The following is a 22,271-nucleotide window of genomic DNA, read 5'->3' as shown; positions in this document are numbered from 1 at the left end:
GACCCCACTGTGTCCGCAAAACACAATTTTAGCATTATGCCTCTGAACACGATAACTTAAAAACACTGAAGACTAGTCTGATGAAAGTTGCTATACGGACACCAAATTTCTATCGAATTTTGAATGAAATCCATTCAGAGAAAGTTTGCCTGTTAGACTGTTCAAGTATAAGGGAATTCATTAACTACAAAAACGTAAAGAACTGGATGGATAAAATTTGGTACCCAGGATTAGCATCTAAAATGTAGATTATGAAATTAAATCCATGAGGTGGATGACCGTTTCTCAGTTTGTACTTTTGCATAAATGTGATCGCAGTAATTCAGAAACATGATAGGGTATATAAATGAAATTTGATATGTGATCTTGGACTACAATTGTAGTTCCATGGTTTTGGTTTCAATCAGTTTGAAAAAAGGCACATAAAATAAGTAATTTATTTTCGGTACTTTTTTATTAACCGCGAGAAGGGATTAATCGCTGAAAAAAAAATTGCTGCACATCACACCAGAAATCGACATTTCTTAACCATTATTCTCGAATGCTATGCGATTCTTTCACTGCCTTACCTCAAAATCAACATTTTATGTTGGAGAGAGTGATTATACCTTTATTAGAAAGCATGCGAGAAAATTTTGGGGATAATACTTTGATTCTCTTTTCAAGATTAGCAAATGGGGCACGTCAAGGTTTTGTCCATGAAAATCCGATGATTATCTCGGCCAATACACTTCTCGCAAGTTTTCATTAATTCTATACGTTATATATATGTCTGTCACATTAGCCATTGGTGTATATTTTACTTATCAGCCGCTTGTTGGAATAAGGAATTGAATGGATCTTTGGAATAAGGATTCAATTAAAACTAAACAGCTTTCTCAATGTTTCATCATTCGTCCAGAATCATGAACTCATTGTTTTTTTTTCCCCATTCCATTTATATCAATCGTCAAATTAAAAAAGTTTTTTTAATGTAAGAAATTTTATTTTTTAAATAATCTGACCCCCTGTTTATTTCACTTATCGTTTTTGAATGCAAACAATCTATTGGATATGCGTTTTCGTTATCCCAGCTCTATCCAAACATTTCAAACTTAATCATTAATTAAAAGTCAGATATTTATTGCATCATAAAACTGAAAATTCGTAAAATGAAAGTCTTAAAATTTCGAAGTTTTGTTTTTTCTTGCATATGAAGAAAACTGTCTTTCAAAGCTTTATACCAGTAATTTGCATATTTGATTACTTCAGAAGAAATGTACTGTAATTTCAGTCCGCTGGTTTCTTATTATTTTCCTCTGTCACAAATAATTATTATCGGCGTCGTAACATGTTTCACTTTCTTTATTCTTTCCCGTTGACGTTAATTAATTTTACTGCCTTTTTATGTCTACATTAATTTAGAATGGCTGGTACTTTGACTACCTCATTAACTCCAGGTCTCATCTTTATGCTACTTATGATCAAACTCAAAGGAAAGAAAAAAAGTATTACTAAAAGGACGTATTCATGATACTTTTTAATGCGGTCAATACAGAAAATTTTCATCCAATATAAAAATGTATGCTGGGATTCTTCTGTATATTTTAGTGTGTTGTCGTCTTTTTATTTAAATTGCTAGATGAACATTTCGCTGATTCTTCTGATGGTTCTGAAGTTTTCTTTTTTCATCGTAAATTATTTCATTTAAATTTAATTAACAGATGTAAGAAAACGAAATCTAACTTCATCACTAGTGGGAACCAAGTTCGTTCAAATATAATTTCGTAATGGAAAATTGTAAAAAGATATATCATTTTCAATTATTAATGTGGTTACTTGTACATTTTTGAACATTTTCAGCTTTCTGTTTAAAGAATAAAAATAGTTCCCACTATATATCATCTTACTACTTAATTATGAATATACAGGTTGCGGCAAAAAAAAAAAAAAAAAAAAAAAAAACTCGTACAAAGTCATTCTATTATAGAAGTTAACTAATTTATTTTTTATATGTATTCATTTCTTTTTGTCTATCACTTTAACCATAAAATGTTTTATATCTCTCAGTTTACTTATTGTCTTTTGTCTTTTTTACGATATCAATCAACAGATCTGCTTTTTTAGAATTGTTTCAGCATTGAAAACGGCAGTCTGTAAACGTTCGTTTGTTTAATGTGCCACGACAAAGAGTGTCCGATGCAATCTGCCTTTTCAAAGTACTTGGCAATGATAGTCGACATCCAGGAAGTGGATGAAAACGTACGGTAAACACTTCCAATAATCGTAAGGCCATCAAAAAGCGAGTTCGACGAAATTCGAGGGTGTCTATAAGAAAAATCGTTCTTGAAACGGGAATGAGTGACCGATCAATGCGACAATGGCAAAATGGAGCTTGGACAAGCTCCATTTTGCCATTCCACAAGCCATCTTTTTACGTCTTTGGAGCTTTTCCCTTACAAGTTCCAAAAAGTTCAAATTCTCACTGAAGAAAACAAACTCGTGCAGCTCCAAAGATGCCGATAACTTCTGAGACGGACCGCAAATCAGCCTGATATTTTCCCTTTCACTAATGAGAAGTTCTTTTCTGTCCAACAAGCTCATAACTCCCAGAACGATAGGATCTTTTCTGTAGACGCTCTAAGCACCTCGAAAATGATTGAACATCACCGGCATCCAAGTCGGTCGGCCATGGTTTGGGGCAGAATTTGTGCAAGCGGCAAAACACTTCTGGTTTTTGTAGATGAGGGCGTTAAAATTAATCAAATCGGCGTGCTATTCTAGAAGCTGTTGTACTTCCATGGGCCAAAAAGCACTACGGCAATACGAACTAGACATTTCAACAATACTCCGCACCAACATTCCAGTACAAACTTCACAAGAGTGGTGCAAGGCGTATTTTCCGGGACTTTATATCATCTGGAGAACAACGATTATACTCACCAGATCTCCATTATATGGATTGCAACGTATGGTCCATTTTGGTGTTTATAGTCTGCCGTAAATCACAAAAAGTTTGGACTCTTAAAGCAATTGCTTTGGTGGGAATGGGATAGAATAAAGGCAGAAAATTTGCGGCCCATTGCTGAAAATTTTAATAAGCATTTACTCATCTGCATCGCTGCAAAATGCGGCTACATTGAAACCAATTCAATTTATTTATTAGTAAAAGTCTACTATTATTATTTATATTTATTTTTAATAAATATAATTTTTAAAGTTTTTATTTATTTTTAATAAAGTTAGATTAAAAATTGTTTGTCCTGGGTTTTTTGCCTTATCCTGTATTTGAGCTTTGCTTTCTTTTAAAAAAGATATTCTCTTAAAAATTTTAACAATTATGGTATTAAAAAAAAACATAAAACTTTCAGTTGATTTGTACTGATGTATTTAAGATGGGATAAGTTTGTAACATCAAGTTATTTAATAAAGGGGAAAAAAGTTTTTTTTTATTTGAATTTATTTTTTATCTGTAAATGAGATGGATTTTCACACTGGTATTTGCAGTAGATTCGGTTTTAAATGTAAACTAGTTGCTCTTTGACTTGTTCAGTGCAATTTTTAAATGTTGGTATATCCTTTGTTTTTAGCAATAAACTTCATTGTTTCTATGAAATTGAAACCATTTTTAATATTTAATGAAATATTTAATTGGGCGATTTTCTTTCATTGTTGAAAGCTAAGGAGGAAAGATTCTATTTATTATCTTACAATTTTACATGCGGAATGAGAAACTGAAGTCATAATATCTTGAATGCGAACGTGCCATTTCGGGGTGGTTGCACGGGAACGGCTTTAGATAGCATTATGATGTCATGGAGCTTGACTCCGCTTGGAAAGATCATGTTTACAATTAACGGAAAGGGTGTAGGGCTATACAAATGAAATGACTAATGTGTATCACAGATTTGATATTAAAAAAAATTTTATTGCGAGAATTATGACATTTAGTTATGGATATGGGATTTAATAGATATTAAACACAACCGAAATTTTCAGTAAACCAACTGTTGCCATAGGCGGTTACTTAATATTATAAATAAAAAGAATTTTTTGATGTAATTAAAAAATTTTAATTCTGTAATTTTAATCAAGCAGTCTATTGTATAATTCACACATATCGAAAGTTTGAATTTTCTAGCTTGTCGTAATTCTTATCAATCTTATTTAATTTTCATTTATTTATATGAAACTTTTAAAAAAAACAAGTCCAATTGTATGCATTTTAGAATTTTAGACTTTCACTCTTTGGCACATTCATTTTCAATATTTAGTGAATAAACTATTTTTAATTGAATGTATCGTCTATTCTTGAAGCCGTTTAGTTTTATTATCAAATTATCAAAAAATAATTTAGTTGTAATGCTTATTATTCATGGCCATCAATTTATATTCATGTCTTATGTTCCCCAATGTGACTGTCATTCGTTTTCTGTCATAATGCCCGAATTTCAATACCAGCTTTTTCAATTTTTTCGAAAGCCTAACACTGCATTATCTTCTTTACTTGATTAGAAATCTCGTGTCCATTTTATTTTGCTTTTTTGAAGTCCATAAAGTTTTATCCAACCATTTAAATCTTGTTTACATTTTAGAGGTTATATAATATACATACAGGGTTTTCATTAATTATTGTCGGGGTTTCCGTACCTCATAACTTTCGAATAAAAAATATTACGCAAAAACCGATTACGTATTCGTAAATTACAACTCAAAGAATTTTATTAATGATATTAAAGTGTAAAGCTTGCACAATTTGCACTTTGTAGGTAATCAGCTGAAGGCGATTCTGTGAGTTGTAATTTACGTATTCATAATTCTTTGAGTTGTAATTTACGTATTCATAATTCTTTGAGTTGTAATTTGCGAATACATAATCGCCTTCCACTGAATGCCTACAAAGTGCAAATTGTGCAAGCTTTACACTTTAATATCATTAATAAAATTCTTTGAGTTGTAATTTACGAATCCGTAATCGGTTTTTGCGTAATATTTTTTATTCGAAAGTTATGAGGTACGGAAACCCCGACAATAATTAATGAACACCCTGTATATATGATATTAAAGTGTAAAGCTTGCACAATTTGCACAATTACTTTTGGTGACTGTTCTTAAATTGATATGATTGTATCAATTATTGTACGCAGCATAATCAACGTCACGGCGCATGTCTGGCGCAAGAGCGCCAGAAAAACTCAAACAAACAAACATCATGTTCATGTGATATTTGTTAGTTTTACTTTACAATCTATTGGGCATCTTGCATGGGGGGGATATCATAATAATATACTGTGGATGATATATGCAAGACATTATTTTGCCTTTTGATTGTTTTGTATCGAGAATTAACTTCATTATGAGTTCGTAAAATCCAAAGATATATTTTTCTGTTCAGATTCAAATGTACGAGGATTCAAAATAAATAAATTGGATCCAACAAATTGCGCCACTTTTATCCAAACGTAAAATATATATAACTTAAGTCTGCAATTGTGTACTTAGGATCGTGTGTGTTGTATTCGTGCAGACGCAAGGAAGTATTATTATTCCTCAGAATAATATACTTTCTGTAAATAAAGATTCCTGCTATCATTTTATGACTGAGAGGTGAGACTCAGTAATCCGAGTTTATTGAAGTCTGCGGTGAATTTTTCGAGATAGGAGTAAGACCCTTTCATTTCACCATTTCCCGTAGGAATCTTCCATAAAATAAAATATAGGATCCGTGTGCGAAATAGATAAAAGAACATTTCCTTACATTCGGAAAACTCGACGTAGGAAAATTCGCGTTTGTACGAACAGAAGAATTTGTTCTTGAGAAAGTATGCATTTTCAGACTCAAATAATTCAATTCACAATAAAGTCTGATGTAACTATATGAATCGATGAAGTGTCATAAAGCAAAATTATTTGCTTGCTTTTTATTCGGCATTTCCGTGAAGCGACGTCACCTTCAGATGGAGCTATTAATTTATCGTTTGGTTTCTTACTTTTAATTAATTAATTAATCTCGCACTACAAAAAATCGTGGGAATATCGTTTGGTATTTTTGAACATTTTTTTCATTTTGGCTATCGCACTCTTGCAATATGCAAATTATGTTCATTCATTATCGACCTTTTGTATATTTATAACTTCACTTATACATATTGTTTCTCAAAAAAAGAAATATAATTTTAAATATTAGAATATAATTTAAAAGTAAACCTACATTACAGTCATTGAATTTTGTCACATATACAATAGCTTCTAGAATATTCTGTAAAATAGACTTGGGATAGAATTATTTGCTATGACTTATTTGTTAAATTCAACTATCGCAGCATAAACACTTTCGTTATACTCTTGGAATAACTTCAGGAAATTTGTATTTGGTTTATGATTTTTGATTGCTTTTATGATTTTTTTTTTCAAATCGTAAGTTAGTATTGTGTTAAATTCTATATTATAATTTAATAATCTTATTTCTGTAATTCCATTAAGATGATATTTACGCTACTCACATTTATTAAATATAACCTAACCATTTGTTATGCGTCAGCGACAGTTTTATGTTTAGAATTGAATCAGTTTGATCTTTTTCAGTTCACTATTGTGACATTGTATAGTGAAATTTGTTTAATGTTATGTTGTATATGATTATTTTAATATTTAATACTACTGATTTTTAAAGCGGATGTGAGAATAATGTATTGCTATTATGTATGGCTTCAAAATTTATTATATTAATTTTCTATATGAATCGTAAATCGTAGTTCCGTTCCATACAGTGCATGAGACGAATTTTATATCTAAGTAATTTATCTTTTGAACTGTTTTGATTATGTCATTTCTCCCGTTCCCTTAATTCTCTTGATAAGGAAGTTTACAAAATAAATTTCTTCACATTTCTTTTATGTTATTTATTGTTATTTATTCATATTTTAAAAAATTGTATGAAGGGTGGGGTTGGTTGTAAAATCTTAACTTTATAACTATTGCTGATTTTTGAGATTTATTTATTTACATTTACCACAAATTACAACATTTTATCATTAAATTCTAATTAATTTTATTGCATTATAATATCAAATCCATGTATATGTTAATGCTTTTGTATTTTACTGTAAAATTTATAATAGTTCTATCTATGAATGGAAAATCCCAGGTCCATTTTCTGGTCATTATTCAGCATGTGATCGTTTTATAATAAACATATCTCTTGGATTATTTTTTCAAATACAAGTTTCATAATGTTTGATTAACGAAGGGGGTGAAAAATGATTGGTAAACTTACGCCTTTGTAAGTTGAGGTATTTTTTGATGTTTCCCCTGTTTATGTTATGTTTTCCTCCGTTCAAAGAATGGAATAATTCATTTTTAAATTATAGATAATGGCACATCTGAGTTGTTTTAACTTTTTGTTGAAATCAACACTTTTTAAATTCATATTCCTGAAACAAAGATATAAGAAACCCTTATATGAAAATATAAGAGATTTCGAGCTACAACCTTTTTCGATCTGTCACATTCGATTTATTTGTAATTGCTCTGCACGTCTCGTAAAGAATTTACACCGCTTTCTCGTTGTTTAGTGTTATCTTTTCTTCTCTAAATCTATTATCAAATATTTTAATTCCTATCTTTTAGCTTGTGTGTATGTGTGTGCGTGCGCGCGCGCGCGCGTGCTGTTAAATTGGTGGTTTTTAAATAATTGTGTTCAATTCAAAGTTATTGGCTACCTTGTTTTAATAATACTAGTTCGTTAAACTTATATTTAAAAAATTGTTGTTTGAAACGAATGTTATCTGTTTTTCTTTAAGTGTGTGTTTGCGTGAATTTTGTTCTCTTATTAGAGTGATTAGTTTTTAAACTTATAATTCAGTAAGCTTAGTTTGTATAAAATTAAAAGTTTTCGCATTTAATCTATTAAGAATTTCTTCTGTAAGTCACAGTTTATCATAAATTGAACACACATCTGACATTTTATCCTTAGATTATGTTTTACTCCAATGGTAAAATTCAAGATTTTTAATAATATAGATGCAAGATGCATTTTTAGTTCTGAAAAGGGTATTTCAAAATATTTGTAAAAAAAATATTAATATTCTATGTAATGAGTTTCGACGTTCTCAATTCATGTTTTCAAAATTTAGTTTCAAAATAAATATCTCGGATAATTTGAAATGAGAAACAGGATTTGATTTAAAAGCTTTTATGGCTTTAAATAATATTTTAAATAGAACTATTGATTATTTATTAAAACCTATATATACCTAGCAAGCCGGAAATGAACTTTGAAATACTTTTATCGAAAGGTTATTATATGTTAAGGAAGTTCTTATGCTAACTTTGATGGGACGATTGTGCATAAATTTTATATTAATTTAATTATTATATTATATTAATTTATTTATTTATACATATTTTATACTAGTCGCCTTTGGCTACCAGCCGGTTCGCCAATCTTAATGTTCGTTAAAATTTTAATAATTAAATATTTTATGCAATTCTTACTTTATTAGTTTCTTCATCAAAATATTTTAAAACTTCAAATTTTGATAGTCATATAATTCACTCATAATATTATAAACGCCTTCAGTCATAACATAATATTTATCTCTCTCATTTTCTGTTAACTCTCATAGAATTTATACTTTAAATTAAAGTGGAAAGGATAAATCTGCAATTAATATAATAACATTTTTTACTGAAACAAAGTATTTTTTTGTAATATGATTACTGAAAACAGTGACTGAGCGTTTAAACTTTATGGCCATTAAAGAATATATATATCTTAATTTATGTAATATCTCAAGAATTTGTCAACAAAATTTTCTCAAATTCATCATGACCAGATCTATTAATTAACAATGTTTAATTTTAAATGCATCAAACACTAAGAAAATAAAACGAATCGTTTAAAATAATCGGTTGAAAACAGGTTTTAAAAAAACTAATTAAAAAACGATGTACTTAAAACTATAAGCATATACAAAAAATATATAACTAACATAAATACACTTTAATTACAAAAGCATGCAATTAATCTAAAAATAATTTAAATCATCCGTTGATAATGGTTGTCATGTCAACAATCAGAACACAATGCGCATGCGTGAATTTTCAACTTCAGTTACGGTAACGCAAATGCGTGAATTTTTCTACGCCAGTTGGGGGTAATGCTATGTAGATTAGAAATTTTTAATTTCCTTTATTCTGTTTTATTTTAATTGAAAAGTACTTCAGAATGAATCAGAAAAATCTATTAATTAACAATGTTTAATTTTAAATGCATCAAACATAAGAAAATAAACAGAAACTTTTGAAATAATCAGCCGAAAACTCTTAAGCCTAGCCTCATTACTGTTGGGGAAAAAAACTGAACCCTTACTCATTTGGCGGTGGGGAAAATGGAAAGATTTTTTTGGCAGAAAAGTTAGTTTTTAATTAATAATTAAAATTCTAATTAAAAATTCAAAAAAAGGGACCCCAAGTGCACATTCCCGACCTCCAAGGTATAAATGTACCAAATTTGGTAGCTGTAGGTCAAATGGTCTTTTCTGTAGAGCGCCAACACACACACACACACACACACACACACACACACACACACACACACACACACACACACACACACACACACACACACACACACACACACACACACACACATTGAGCTTTATATATAAGTATAGATTAATTTAATTTTTTGTACAATTCCATGTCTTCTATTTTAGATGAAAATTCATCATGATTTAAAATGAGATACATCATGATTAAAAATGAATACAATCAAATCTGAGTTTTAAAAAGTATCAAAATCTCTTTATAAAATGGATTAATATCTTTAAATTATCATTTTTGGTTTATCTTTTATGTCACCTGAGATTAAATTTTTCAGGTGGTTTTTTTTTAATGCTTTAATTGTATAACAAAAGTAATATCGCAACATACCAGATCATTTTTTCAATATTGGAAACTGGTTTACGAACTTGGTAAATTTATTTCCTTTTAAATATTTTTTTTTTTTCCTTCTCCCTCAATATGACATACTCTAGAGTATTTCATATCTGATTTTTCCCCCTCCCAAAAGTTGCGAGTCCTATACCGAAATAGAAATAAAATTCAACGAAGTCTGAGTTAAAACTTGTGCATCTGGCTTCATCGATCGTTTTCGAAAGGATTCAGGAAAAGGCATTTCATACAACAAATGTGCAGCTTCTCTGATTATGAGAGCTACTTTCCAACTCCGAAGAGGGAATATGATGTAGCCCTCGGGCTTCGAACGAATCCACAAAACGGCCGTCTTTCTTAAGGAAGATCGCAATCAACTTCTTTCCAAAATATTCCGAACAAGCCCTCCCGCTGAATAAGAAGCTACAAATAAATTTCTTCGAATTTCAACAAATCGTGTTGAATATATACCAAAATAAGGCACTGCCTTATCTTCCCCCAAATAAAAGTGTTCAGGATTTAGTGTATAAGCCTTCCTTTTTACAACATGTATTCTGTAATACGATAGTGCTAATTATAAATCTGTTTTCATCGAAGGTATCGTAAAGGATCACGATCCTGATTTAAAAAAATATTTTTATTCATCTCGCATAGTTTTTTAATTTTCTTTTTCAAAATGTTTTTTTAATTGTTACTTCGTAATTATTTTTTTTTTAATTATTTATCTGTGTAAACTGATAAAATGCAGAAAGACTGCAGCCGCTTCTTTCCAGTCTTTACTACTGATAAATATGAAAGTCTGTTGTCGATCTTTAAAATAGATTATTGGACTTATAACTTCCGAATTTCACACCAGTTTACTCTACAACTTGGAGCCACCTTTTTCCAATTTTTCATTATTTAAAAATTAAACCAGATTTCGACGTCCGTTTTTTGTCGTCATTTCCGAAAAAATTTGCTTTAAAAAGACTTTTTTAGCGTTTTAAACTGAGTACAATTGTCTTATTGATAATTTTATTTTAAGTATTCTATGGCATTTAGACTCATATATATATATAATATTCTGATCTACGATGAAGGCGTAGTTATATTATGATTATTGTTAAGTAGACAAAAAGAAATAAACAAATAGGGTGAGGGAAAAAAAAAAAAAAAAAAAAAGATGGTCTGGAAATTCAGGAGTAAAGAAAGTTTCATTTGCACTTCTTGTGTATAGCCGATCACCCCACCACCACTGAACGAAACAGTATCGACAGGACTGTTTTCATTTGCACTACAAATAAAAGAATTAATTCCCGAAACTTTTATAGCTCACAATGAATTACGTTGAATAAATTGTTTACGTTTGAAAATTTTAAATACCTTTATGCACTGTAACCATATTTTGCACACAAACCACTTTCTACGTATTTTAAAATGTAGGAGGTAATATTTCTATTGATGCTAAACTTAAACCTGCTTTAACTACAAAAACCTGCAAAACTTGAAATCTGCAGTTTTTTTGTAGGATTATTTTGCCCAATTTTTATTCTTGGCTCAAAATATATTTGAACCAACCTTTCAACAAACTCAATTAGAATATGAGCTATTAAATAAATATATAATAGAGCACCAATTTAAAAAAAGTATTTAAATAACTTTTTGCTTTGATAAATGTTTTCTTATTGGGCATAATCATCGTTTATATATTTCGATATTGGCATGGATTTTATGGGTTGTTACATTTCTTATTTCAACTTTTAATAATTAATCCCTCCCCCCCCCTTTAAAAAAAACTATTGAAATTAAATTGCATTTGAAATTGTTTAGTAATGTGTCAAGACTTTTAAATCCATATTTTAGAAATGACTGCCAATTATTTTATTTACTTCCTATTTTTCGAACAGTGAGTTTAATGTATCCCCTATCAAAATAAGGTGTTTGATTTGATGTGACTGAAGTACATCAATATTAAATTTTCGATATTTGATTCTGACTGCATCTGAGTTTCATTTCTGATTATGGAACTCTATGTCTAATCTAAAAAAAACGTATTGAATTTCACGATTTTAAGCATTTTACGCTTATTTCTATAATTATTTGTTGCAATCTTCATTTTTATTTATCATCTTCCAAAACTGGTCGTTTAAACTTGTGTTTAACTTTAACTCGTTTAAAAACTTGTGTTTTAAAATTTCATTTGAAAATGACTTACTTGAATACTTATAATTCGGAAATATTAATATCAGATACAAATATGAAAAATAATTTTAACAAGTTAAATTGTGTAACAAACCATTATTAACAATGGCTGCTTTCCAAATTGGCAGACTAGGTTGCTAGCTACCTTAGGATGAAAAAGTGCCTCGAACAAATCGATTAAAAACTTTATTTTCCTATTTGTCAAATAAATATAAACGAACTGTAAAATATTTGAATAATGTTGCCTACTGACCAGGTTCTTATATGCTTCATTTCGTTAAGTTATGTATTAGAATATTTATAAACTTCATCAATAATTTTGTGTACAAATATGGATGCCGGTAGTTATAATATATGAATAACAAATATATTTTCACAAATCAGATAAAATAAAGGGTTAACTTAAAATTAAATCATTAACGTGTTAAGAAAGCGAAACTAAATTGACTCTTTTATTAAAAGATGGGCCATATGCTGTTCACTGTTTAAATCCGGTACTGATTATAAGTTAGGAGAAGCAGCTTTTGAATTCTTTATTAAAAGATTGACCATACGCTGTCCATTGCTTAGGACCACGAAATTCCTAAATCCAGCACTGATTATAAGTTAGGAGAAGCAGCTTGAAATCGGAAGCAGCGAATTTTTGATATAAATCAGAAAAAACAGTCATAATTTAAACGAACAATTGAAGCTTCAGTAAAATGCTCTTTTGATATCTTTTTAACAAGATAATTTAGTTCTTTTCGTCAGTTATTCAGCGAATAAGGATCTTCAATATTTCATTAAAATTAAACTTTATTTTTGTTAATGCTTATGAGTAAAATATAGGATCTCAAAGTGTTTTCTATAAATTGTGATACTTGAGTGCAGATCTGTGATCAATTTTATCATTGGGAACTAAAACTACCTTAATATCTCTATCCGTTATCTTAACTTTTCATCCCAGCAATTTCCACTCCAGTCCCAGCCCTATTGAAATTCTCATAGAATTCGCCTTCTATCTGCAACTGGCCTCATCGCCTGCAAACATCTGTATATCCGATATCGAATATATCCAATTCCGATGGATTTTTGCCTCAGACGGAGGAAAGCTAGGGGTCACCTTCCGTTCATTTTCTTTTTCTGATATTCTTCGATAGACAATACCAAATCATTCATATGGACCCGCTGCTAAAATGATCCTCTATAAATGGCTGAATGCCAAACATTACGCATGTGTTTTCGGAAAATTGTATTGTGAAAAAAATATTGTCAGGAAACATTTGAAATTTCTAGAGTTACTGAGCATTTCTCCTTGTACACACCATCTGAAAATTCGAAATGCACTTGAGGCTTTTTTTTTTAATATTTAATTGCAGTTTATATTTTAAACGCCTTTTCTTGAACCAGTACGAATTTAAGAGAACATGTGTTATCGTAAGTCATTTATTTCAAGTATTTTTATTTATATATTTAAAATAATTGCAAGACCAAAAGAACTAATGACCTCCTCCCCAAACACTGATCCGATTTCGTCAATTTTTAATTTTTGCATGAAAAATAGTGACACTTAGATGTGCCATCGGTGGTCGTTTGCCACTTGCCGCTTTTCATCTTCGAGCGAAATTTCGATCTTCACTATAAATTTTCCAGGCAAAAAGAAATCATTGCAGAATCAATAAACCGCAGGAGTTGTAACCGATTTCGCTTAATTTTATTTCATACGAAATATAATGGCACCTATATATGTAGTTGCGTTATTAATAGTTGCGTCTTCCTCCACCGATTTCCCCTTCTCAAAATAAACGTTTGTCCCGAATTCAAAAGCTGCGCCGATATACTCAATTTTATTTTCTATTTAAGTTCAATACTTTGCAAGCATAGCTAACCAATCAGAATGCTCTATGTTTATTGTAAATGTATAATTTAAAATAATATTTTCTAATGTTGTCATGGGATTCGTTCATCACACTTGGCTGGCGGGACTAATTATGATTATTTCCGTGGTGGGTGAACAGCTGGTCGTTTTAGATGCTTTACTAGTTGCATGTGACTCGGTTGTGGCGCTTTTGTAATTGATTTTTAATTAATTGTTTAATATATCCTATCAGGTGTATCTTTTACTTTTACTTCTATTTGTATTTGCGACTCTGCGGTTTTGTTGTAAAATGACTTTTTTTTGTACGCTGATTTATCTTGAAATTTTGCAATTGACCTCTTGAGACATTCTGAATATATAGATATAGTAAAAAATAAAAATAAAAAAGACTTTTTTACATATAGCCTACATCAATTAAATAAAGTTATTGGGTTTGTTATGTGAAACTGTTGAGTAGCAATTAACTGAAGTACAGTTCTGCTCCTTCTAATATGGATAATTTAGAGCGAGCTTTTTATTTTTTTGTGACTCTTGACACTATGTAATAACTATGCATTAATTTATAATACTACTATTAAAATAGTAGAGAAAGAGAAAGTAACTTTTTTTTGAGGTGAAAGAAGATTTAGTTATGATCAATGACAGTTTTGTTATGCTTAGTAGATGCGTTAAAGTTGGGAAAGTGGTTCTACGATGTTGTACCTCGATAGCTACCCACGTTTCAAAATTAGGATTCTTTTCCAAAATTGTGTAGCTTAAACAGACTGCAATATAAGTAAACTGTACTATATTGATTTGCAACTCTCTGAGCACTAATTGCAGTATTTTTTTTTTCTCGTTGCTTTCGCTACTTGTAATAACTTAGCTTGCCATCTGTATTAAATAATTTAAAGATTTCCCCCTTTTGTTTTTGCTTTTCCATTTATTTCCTACTTAATGTGTAATTTTTACTTTCTCTTATACGAAGTATAGAGAAAGTATTGTAAGCGTCAAACAATAGAAACTAGAGTTTCTGATAAATCTCCAATTTTTAGACCTGGCCAAATTCAAAAAATATTTTTTTTGGTATCATATCTGTCTGTCTATGACAAAGATAACAAACATTTTGAGCTAGACTGACGATATTTGGTAAAAGATCTTTACACCATATGTGTAGATTTGTCAAATTTTGAGCGGAATCTATTCAGAGAAAGTGAGTCTGTACGGCTGTGAGAATATAACACGATAACTACAAAACAAAGGGACCTAAGTGGATAAAATTTGGTATTTTTAATATGTGGTTCATTTAATGTAGTCTAAAGTGTAGATACTTATCAAATTTGGAACCAAATCCTTTAAGGCGTTGACTTTCTCCCGGTCTGTAATTTTCCAAGTGTCAAAAACCGTGACTTAATATGAAAGTGGATATGTGATGATGTGACTATAATTGTAGTTCTATGCCAGATTTTGGTTTCATTCGGCTAGGAAAACGCATCAAAAATACAAATTCGATTTTTGGATACCTATTGCTAGATCCAGGTGTTAATTATATCAGAAAAAATCGCCAAAGATCACACTATAGATTCAATAAAAGTGCTAAATTCAGTGATCAATATTTCTTAACTGTTGTTCTCCAATGCCATGCAAAGCTTTGCGACCTTACCGAAAGTTCCGGTGAAGGAAATAAAACTTTTATCTGAGATTGTATAAAAAAAAAAAAAAAAAAAAAAAAAAAAAAAACAATGGGTGACCACTCCCGTTTTTTTTTTTTTTTATATGCGGTTTTTTTCCCCCCCTATTGCTATTTAAAATCGATTTATGGGAAAGTAAAGGAATGCGGAAAACGAAGAAAAAATCATTGCAATGGTGCTAAAGTTTTGCAATTCTTATGTAGAAACTTTTACTATATCAATGTAATTTATATTATACGTTGTTAATACAATTCATTGTTATGTATTATTTATATAATTTATTTTTAATTTTGAAGGTCCTATTATTTTAGGCTCGCAATTTCAAAAGCGTTGTTGCTTTTTTTTGTGTTAATTTTCTTATATTATTAGTATGCTTTTTCGTTTTCTTCTTTTTAATGCTGTTCTTGTCTTACCTTTTGTTTGTGAAATACTCTACTATTCTAAAAAAACTTTATTATGAATGTTTTACTACAAGTATCATTTTTTTAATTTTAATGTATTAAAAATACTAGCTGTATTTTTAAAAATTAATATAAAATTATCTATTTTTTCGAAAAATAATTCTAGTGATTAAACTGATTTTGGGATATTTTTTATGTATCTTGTTTTAGTTATTATATTTTATTGTCAAATTATTATTATTTTCTTAACGATGTTTCTGTTGCAGTTAAACACCGAATGGGCACAAGTTGAATCTATAGACCTTCTAAACGACGGCTCGGGTCTGGGCTTCGGTATTATCGGCGGTAGAAGTACTGGTGTTGTGGTAAAAACCATACTGCCAGGTGGTGTAGCAGACAGAGTGAGTATTCTTTAATGTCTTATTTCATGTCTATTTTGTCGTCAGTGACCTATCTTAATTTTTTTATATGAAAATAATCCATTAGATAATTATATTAAATGCGTTGGTTTAAATAACTTTATTCTGTGTGAACATAACTTTTTGGTAATTATATTAAATGCATCGGTTTAAATGTTCTTTTCCTCTTATTTCAAACTTGATATTATAGTAATAATTTAAGTATGCACTGAGGATAAAAGTGGTAAAATATTTTTTAGCTTTGGTCTATTTTTATTTTAATTATTTACCTGAAAAATACTGAGTGATTTACATTTCTCAAAGCTACATTGATATTGTAAAAGTTTATGGAATGATGCAACCATTTTTACACGCTCCTCATTTTGTTGTAATCTGTTATGGTCAATAATAATCATTAAGACGACTGTAATTTCTTTAAAATCTTTAAAAGTATTAATTAAATGTATTTGGATTCTTTGAGTGGAGTTTTAATATGGCCTATCCTCGTATAAAGGATGATTTCGCTGCAACAATGTCTTCAGATTTCTGAATTTACAAACAGTTCCAATATCACAAAATAGATGGCGACACAAACTGGCGATCATGTTTCTTTATTTTCATTAGAGCTGGGTGGTTGACTTTATTTTCTTTTTGAATACTCATTTATACATCAGTAATTGGCCTTAACTGGAACTTAGTAAGCTAAATGTTTGCATTAACTTTCCGATGTTTATTCGTTACAAATATAACTGTTAATGTTGCATTAAAATCTGTAAGTGCATCATGGATTTCGAGTTAATGTGAGATGTCGTCTAAATTGGTATGTATCCAACAATTTTTTTTCTCCTTTTTATTTCCAAATATCTATGAAATTTTATAATTTTTACCATTATAAGAATTATCATCATATCTACTTAAATTATTCATTAGAGCTGAATAAGGGATGTATTATTATTTCTGCGATCATCATTAAGTGCAATAAAATAAAAATTGATGTTGAAGTATATATTAATTCTGTGGCGGAAATTATTTTATTAATTTAAAAAAAAAATGTCTTGCATTCAGAGAGATCGCCTTGTAAAAGATTCATTTTAATTTTCTCTGATATGATTGTTTCGAATTTCTTTAATGCTCCCTTCTTTTAGCTGAATGGCAATGTAAAACATAGAGATAATTAGCAATGAACTAAATTATAATAAATTAATTAAATACAAATTTGTATTAAATTGATTAAATAATTATTATTGTTAATTAACATATTTATAATTCGTTGCTTTTGTTTTCTAATAAAATACAATTGTATTTTCAGTTTTAATTACACAATTAGATCTATGCAAATAATATTCATTCGAAAATGCTTTTTTATAAATGCTTTGGAAATATTGTCAATTGTTTAGATATGGCACAAAAATATTAATTAGTTGTTGTTTTAGGAGATTCTAGTCGATGTTGCATATGTTTCTATTATGTATCCGAAAATGACCTTGTATTTAAAAGTTTCATTATTTTCTCACATTTAATCTCGTAAATTGTAGAAATTTGTCAATAGATGGCACTCCAGGTCAATCGTGATTTTTTACAAATCTTTCGTTTTCATGATAGAGGCTTGAGATCAAGTCTTAATGTATATTACAATATTCATATTTTTGTAATATTATTTTATAGATTTAGTAAATAAAAATTATTTTAATTTTCTAATTACAAATATGGTATACTTAGTTTATATATAGAAGAATAGAATTTAAATGAAGCCAGTCCATTTTAAAATATACATCATTGATATTTAATAATTCCGGCATATTTAACATATTCAATCATAGAAATTTTATAATATTCGTTTTAAAATTATTCGGATATCTATTTCGACTGTCGATTGTAAATTTTGGTAGATTGACGACTCAGTTAAAAATAAATTTGTAAATTTAATGTGTTTCATATTTTAAGTGATTTATTTTCGGTTTCTCTTTAAAAACGTGTTTTAAAAAAGTTTTGATACGGATCACGATAGCTTGTTTAAATGATTTATATCAATTAAAAACTTATTTCTCGAAAATAATTTTCATCGACTTGTTTTCTAATTTACGTAATTGTGGCGCCATCTGTTTTGTGTATATACAAAAGCTCTTAAGGGATCTCAATCTATGTTATAGATGGCGCCACACGTTAATAAAATGTTTTTCTGCCGGGCTTGTTTAAAGTTTAATAATTTTTTTTTTGTGAGTTAATAAGTTTTTTTGTAATTTGCGAATTGTTTTACATAACACAATTCGCAAATTACAATTTTTTTTCTATTTTTGGGAAGAAATATCAGCACTCAACTTGGAAACATCCTAAATTTCGTAAATAAATGTATATGATTAAAATATTATCAATAGATGGCGGTATAATCGTACTAGAAAAACTTATTGGCGACAACTTGGTTGTTTTATTTCCCGTTTATTTTAATTTACATTAATTTAATAATTTACAACATCCTGTTCCTCCTGTAAAGATATTCTAATTGTTATTATCATTTTGTTGTATATTAGAATATTTCTTCAAATGATTTATAAACATGCTGATGTTTTTAAGATTATATTTTGCTATAAAATTGTTTTAGGAGCAATAACTTTTCACTTACAATCGATTAATTTCAATCAATAATTTCTTTTGATTTTACATTATTTTGATATATTTTATTTGCAATGATGAAAAGAGGATTATGCCTTACATTTTAATAATATGCTAAACCTGTGGCGCCATCTTTTGTTTATTAAAATATTTGTATGGTTTATCTTTTAATTGGTAACTTTTAAAAATTGACTTAAATTGCCTGAGCATTTTTTTTTCTTTTTTCATATTTATATATTCAAAATAATTGACAAAATGAAAGAATCAGAATTATTAGCGAAAGAAAGAAACTAGATTCAATAACTGGGCGATTTCAACAATATTTATTTGGTATGAAATATAATATAGTTTTAAATACTACGGTGAAGGGAATTTATGGAGCAAAATTTATTGCAGGAAAATTTATTTGCAATACAATCCTTTCAAGACAATTAAGTAGATCGCCACAAGCAGCTACTATGTTTTTAAAAATAATAATGCAGTATTCAGTTTTATGTCTATTAAAAATTGACTTGTACACAAATAATTGTTTTTAGCATTGATGAAGTCTCAGGACTTGAAGTAAATAATATTTTTTTATTTAGATAATATTTTTATATTCTCTCGAAAAGAATTCCAATAGTTTTTTTTTTTTTTTTTTTTTTTTTTGTAGTGAAATAGTTGGTTGAAAATTTCTTTCATATATCTTTTCTTTTTTTATCATTCTCTTATTGCTTTGAAATAATTTAATTTATAAAGCATGTTGGGAAAAATATATGGTTGCTAATAACGTTTATTAATTTTTTTATCATTATTTATTATTTAATTTTTTATGGCTGCTTCCAAAATCAAGAGAAAAAGGAGAAAAACAGTTTAAGACCATCACATTTTGCTTTATTTAATTTAAAGCATCAAAAGTAAATCGATTTACCTAAGCTATTTTTCTTAAACTATAATTGTCCTAGAAATCTATTTGTTCGCATTGCAGTCTAGCTAACAGTGCTACGTACCAAACCGAGGATAAATATTAAGCATTCCTTCTAGGAATTTGGCGAAAATTTTATGAGCACCATTTTTTGTATTTTTAAACATCTCGAACAGAAGAGAACCAGTTGCAGGGCAAAGAAATTGCGAGAATCTTAAACTATCTGTTTATACTTCCCAATCCAAATATCTAAGTCTCATTTGATTGTCAAATCCATATTGGATTTGATGGTATTCTTGGAGATTGTTATTCGACAACTGCTTCATTTGTAGGGATCGATGCTATGATGTCACTCTTGTTAAATAAAGATTTGGTACTTCATGCATAAAAATCATCATTCTGCGATGATATATCCAAGGGTGATGTTGGCTCATTAGAATGGGCCTCATTACATCTTTCACTGCCTCAAGGGTCACCTTTAGTTTTTTAAGAATTCCAATAGTTTTGGGATCTGGCTAAATTCTCAATAAATATGATTTTGCTATCATTAGAACGAGTTGATGTGGTATCATAATCGCTCATGTCATTCTCAGAATATTTTTAGCGAATGTTTTTTCTGCAATAATATTGGAATCGAATAACTTTTGTGCTTTTTTTTCTCTCCTTTTCCCAGTTTAAGGGAAATTCCAGATGCCTGTTAAAATAATTAGAAATCTGATGTTATCGCCTATTACAGCCATTGAAGAGTGTGTAAATACCAAAGTTAGATCTGTGTTCAGAAATAAGTTCTTCGCTATTTTACTCGCTATAAACATTTGCACCAAGATCGAGATAAGTTGATTTCTCTCCTTGTTCTTCTGAATGGATTGAGATTTGTTATTAGGATCAGTTGGTTTACATTTTCTTTTAGCCTACTCAGTGCCTGTAATGCCTCCTACTGTTTCATTATTCATACCTTAAAATTACAGGTGTAATTGATTTGTATTTAGAAAGGTAGCATAATCCATAATAATAACAAATTGGTGAAAGCGTTTATTCTCTGTATCAAGTAATCCTAAGCATGTCAATCCTCAATTAGTAAAATACACATAATGTCATTCTGCATTCATGGCTTGAAAATTTTGCACAAGAAGGATTTTATACCTATTAACTTTCTGCAATGAAAATGTTTATACGGTTTGAGAAAATAGTTTATACAATAGGAAATCCTCCATTTCTTTATCGAAATACTGTTTTTGATGTTGATTCACTGATAAATTGTTCTGGGGTGGAATAGATGTCCGGGGTGGTTATAATTAAAGCTCCACTTTGAAATAGTCATAAAAGGAAAACTACTGGAACAAATGTTATCAAACTTGGCAATAGTTTAAAAAAGGTCATAGAAATTTCTTTTCCACCAAAAAAAAAAAAAAAAAAAAACTTACTAACAGGGGGGAAATGGCGTATGCAATATTGGTAAACAGAATAGGACATGGAAACATCGGTTTAAAATATGTTTAATGTTTCTGAAATGAAATGTTTGTGGGATTATGCAAAACCGCAATAGACTGTAATTGGCTTACGGCAGGAAGAAGCAAATTATTTATGCACATTCACTTTACACATCATTTGATTTTCCAGATAAAAGTAAGTCTGCTGTATACGAATCGACAATGCCCTTAACCTATATGACATCTGGCTGTTTGGGTATCAGAAAAGCACTTTTTATGGTGATAATCTTAACAATTTGATGTAATTGAAAGATGCGATTCAGCAACTTGTGTGTAACTTTTCTCCTGATATGCTAAGAGCTATTGTTGAGAATGCAATAATGCGATTTAACTTGCTTTCAAAAAATGACGGAGCCACCTTGAAACATGCTTTTAACACTTTTCAGAAACGATTAAACACATTTTAAACCGATGTCTACATGTCCTATTCTGTTTATCAATATTGCATATAGCGCCATTTTCCTTCTGGTGGTGAGTTCTGAACTTTTTTTTTTTCCTTCGGAAAAGAAATTCCCATGATCTCCTTTAAACTATTACCAAGTTTGATAACATTTGGTCCTGTAGATTTTTTTATGACCATTTCAAAATGGAGCTTTAATCATAACCACCCTGTATTTCCACCAGGTACTTTGAGCATTAGAGTCAGTAGCTGCTCTATTATTACTTCTTTTAAACTTGTTTGTATAAAAATACCCCTTTCTATTCTTTCGATACCCAGAGTACCTTTCTGATTGGCCATGTGGCAATTGATTCCTAAATCTTGAACAATGCCATTGTTTACTGAGATCAAATGGTATTTTTTCTGACAGGACTACACTGTTTAAATTACAATACCATTTTCATG

The 22,271-nt window shown here is 29.4% G+C and overlaps 1 protein-coding gene across 5 annotated transcripts in view; it reads left to right on the top strand.

Annotated features, from left to right (window-relative positions):
* LOC129956829 (inaD-like protein) overlaps positions 1-22,271 on the top strand; it is a 924,555-nt gene that overhangs the window by 260,374 nt on the left and 641,910 nt on the right. For all 5 annotated transcript variants that reach the window (XM_056068787.1, XM_056068794.1, XM_056068783.1 and 2 more), the window contains one exon: positions 16,292-16,426. In XM_056068787.1, the coding sequence (XP_055924762.1) occupies positions 16,292-16,426 (135 nt within the window). The remainder of the gene's footprint in view (positions 1-16,291; positions 16,427-22,271) is intronic.

This window comes from Argiope bruennichi, chromosome 2 (assembly GCF_947563725.1).
Source record: "Argiope bruennichi chromosome 2, qqArgBrue1.1, whole genome shotgun sequence".
Taxonomy (NCBI): Eukaryota; Metazoa; Arthropoda; class Arachnida; order Araneae; family Araneidae; genus Argiope; species Argiope bruennichi.
This window is presented reverse-complemented; position numbering and strand designations above follow the sequence as displayed.